General features: G+C 53.5%; 1 protein-coding gene across 1 annotated transcript in view; it reads right to left on the reverse strand.

Moving 5' to 3' along the window:
* The window catches only part of GRSF1 (G-rich RNA sequence binding factor 1), a 17348-nt gene extending 16928 nt beyond the window's left edge, over positions 1-420 (reverse strand). Inside the window, exon 1 of the mRNA XM_027854519.1 lies at positions 61-420. Within this exon, the coding sequence (XP_027710320.1) occupies positions 61-405 (345 nt within the window). The 5' untranslated portion in view covers positions 406-420. The remainder of the gene's footprint in view (positions 1-60) is intronic.
* Positions 421-2848: the final 2428 nt, after the last annotated feature.

The raw sequence follows: 2848 nt of genomic DNA on the forward strand, positions 1-2848 counted from the left end.
GACCTCCCCCCCGCCCCGGCACTCCCCCGACCCCCCTCCGGCCCGGCGCGCGCTGCCTACCTGGCTGTAGCCGCGGCCTAGCGGAGGCGCGGCGGCGGGGACGGCGGGGGCCAGCAGGGGCCCGCGCAGGGCCTGGAAGGAGGCGGCTGCCGCGGCCACGGAGCCGGCCGGAGCCGGCGGGGGCGGCCCCACCAGGCGGCCGGCCTGCAGGCTCCGCGTCTGGGCGGCGGCGGCGGCGGCCGCCCCGAGCAGCAGCAGCAGGCGGCGGCGGCCCGACACGCCCGCGGGGAAGGCGCCGGCGGCCGTGTAGAGCGGCAGGCAGGCGGCGCCCGTGCGCCGGCAGCTGCTGCAGTTGCAGCCGCAGCCTCGGAGCAGGGCCCCGAGCACCCAGCGAGTTCCGGCCATGGGCGGCGGGGCCGGCGCGGGCTCTAGGGGCGGCTGCGGCGGCAGCGGGAACCGCGAGGGAGCGGAATCCAGGGCCGGGCGGGGGGCGCCGGGCACATGCGCTGCGGGGCCTGGGGGGAGCTGGCGCGAGCGACCGAGCGCCGGACCAGACCTGCTTTGGCTGCGGCCGGGGGCGGGCCCGGGAGGGGGAGGGGCGGGCGCTCGCATCCCGCTGCCCCGGCGAAGGCGGCCCGGACGGATGCGAGAGGCCCCATCTTCCTTTGCCTGCAGGTGGCTAGAGCGAGCGAGGGAAAATCGCCGGCTTTGGGGTTCGGCCTTTGTGCAACCAGTCAATCAGCAAGTGCTTATTAGGAGTTTGTTGTGTGCAAAACACTGTGCTAGGCGCTGAGGGACGAGCACAAAAATGAAACAAAAGCTCCGTCCTGCAAGGATCTTACGGCCTGATAAATGGATCGAATAAAGCGTTTACTGAGCGCTCGCTCTGCTGGGCCAGTAAGATCTGGATACCGAGAATGAAGCCATGCCTAACCGGCTGGATCCTATGTTGTGATGAATGAATGAAAAGAAATTAAGCGCTTGCTCTGTGCAAAGGACTGCGCCAAGCGCTGGGGCTGTAATAGAGGGGATCGAGAGGATGCGTAGAAATAAAGCACATAGGAAAGCGCGCACACACACAAAGTGGTTAACTTAGAAGGTAGTTTAGGAGGGCAGGGCGGTTGTAGTCACTGGAGGCCTCAGGAAGGGCTTTAATGCCCGAGCTGCGCACCTCACAGGAGAGGGACTGTTGGGGCAGCGATCAGGGAGGATTCCTGGCACCGAGATAAGCAAGGGCACAGAGGGAGGAACTGAGCGGGCCAGCTCAGCTACTTTAGTAGGGGCGGATGGGAAGTGAATGAAGCACGTCCCGACTGCCTCGACTGCTACTTCCCTCCTCAAACTAACTTGCATTGAAATACTTTGTATATGTTTATATCTATCCGCTTTTATTTGTAATGTATCCATTTTTACGTATACTTGTTTCCTCCATTAGAATGTAAACACCTTGGGAATGCTGATTTCTTTGTTCGTTGTGTGTGTTTGTATCCAGTGCCCAGCAGAGAGTGGCCCCTTAATCAATTCTTATTGGTTGACTGATTGATCGTCTTCCTATTTATTCTGTGTATGCTCTTGTATTCCCACGTTGTCCGCCTCCTTAAACTGTAAACTGTTGCTTGTAAGTAGGAATTGTGGCCGATTTTGTCCTAGTTTTCTCTGAGAATCGCACAGTGCCAGAGTAGTACAACATAGGAGCTAAGTATCTGATGATTGATTATTGAAGTGAGGAAAGAACGGGGAACCACCGAATGGGGCACACTGGCCCAGGTTAGATGCCACCTTCTGTTTCGGCTCTCTGAACTCATCCCGCACACTGGGACGATCACACATTTTCTTACTACACAGAATCCTTTTTTAGGGGGAGGGGGCTGGCTGAATTGGGCTCTTGTGCATGGATAATAATAGCTCACATTTACGTATTTTTTTTATTATTATCATATGAAGATACACATGGGACAGTGGAAAGCAAGAGTCAGCCTTGAAACCATTAAGACGTGGTTCAAGGTCCCGATCTGGCACATACCAGCCTGAACAAATCATCAAACGTCTCAGGCCACTGGGCTCCTCTCCAACACTTGAAATTATACAAAAGGTGCCAAACTTTACTAGTAGAGGGAGTTTCCTCACCTGGGAATTCCCTATCCTAATGAAATAAACATCCCTATCCCTGTTACTATACATATTCTGCAACATGCTATGCACAGAGTATCCCTTTTAGTTCTCACAACAACCCTGGGAGGTAGGTGTTATTATTATCCAAATTTCACAGATAAGGAAATTGAAGCAGAGAAAGTTGAAATGACTTGTCCAGCTAGAAAGGGTCAGCCATATCTAGTACCTGCAGCACCTGAAGAGCACATCTTTCCACAATTGGATACTTGAAGAAGACCTGTATTCAAGATCCATTACATCATAGCTGGGTGATCATGGGTTAGTCATTTAAGTTTTCAGATGCTCAGTGTTCCTATCTTTGAAATTGGGAATAATGAAAGGCATCCTGCCTCCCCAGGGAGTTACCTTTAGGATCACATGAGAGAATAGTTGTGAAAATGCTTTGTCAACCCCACAGGGTTATACAAATCCAAGTTGTTTCTCTTCAGGAAATCAACTGAATCATACTCATAAGAAGAGGAAAGAAAAAGTGGTCTCTGTTGTCTAGCTGCTCTACCAGCTTTGGGATGGAAAACTTCAAATTTTCACTTTAAAAATAACCATTTTCTGAGGCCCAGAAAGGGAATTTGGAAGTGAAATATTCTTAATACCAATTGGACAACCTTGGAAATTACCAGCTACCAGAGGAGAAAACTGAGGCCGGGCGAGGGGAGGTCATGTTCTCAAAGTCACACTG

Source organism: Vombatus ursinus, unplaced genomic scaffold (genome assembly GCF_900497805.2).
Source record: "Vombatus ursinus unplaced genomic scaffold, bare-nosed wombat genome assembly UNPS02010461.1, whole genome shotgun sequence".
Lineage (NCBI taxonomy): Eukaryota > Metazoa > Chordata > Mammalia > Diprotodontia > Vombatidae > Vombatus > Vombatus ursinus.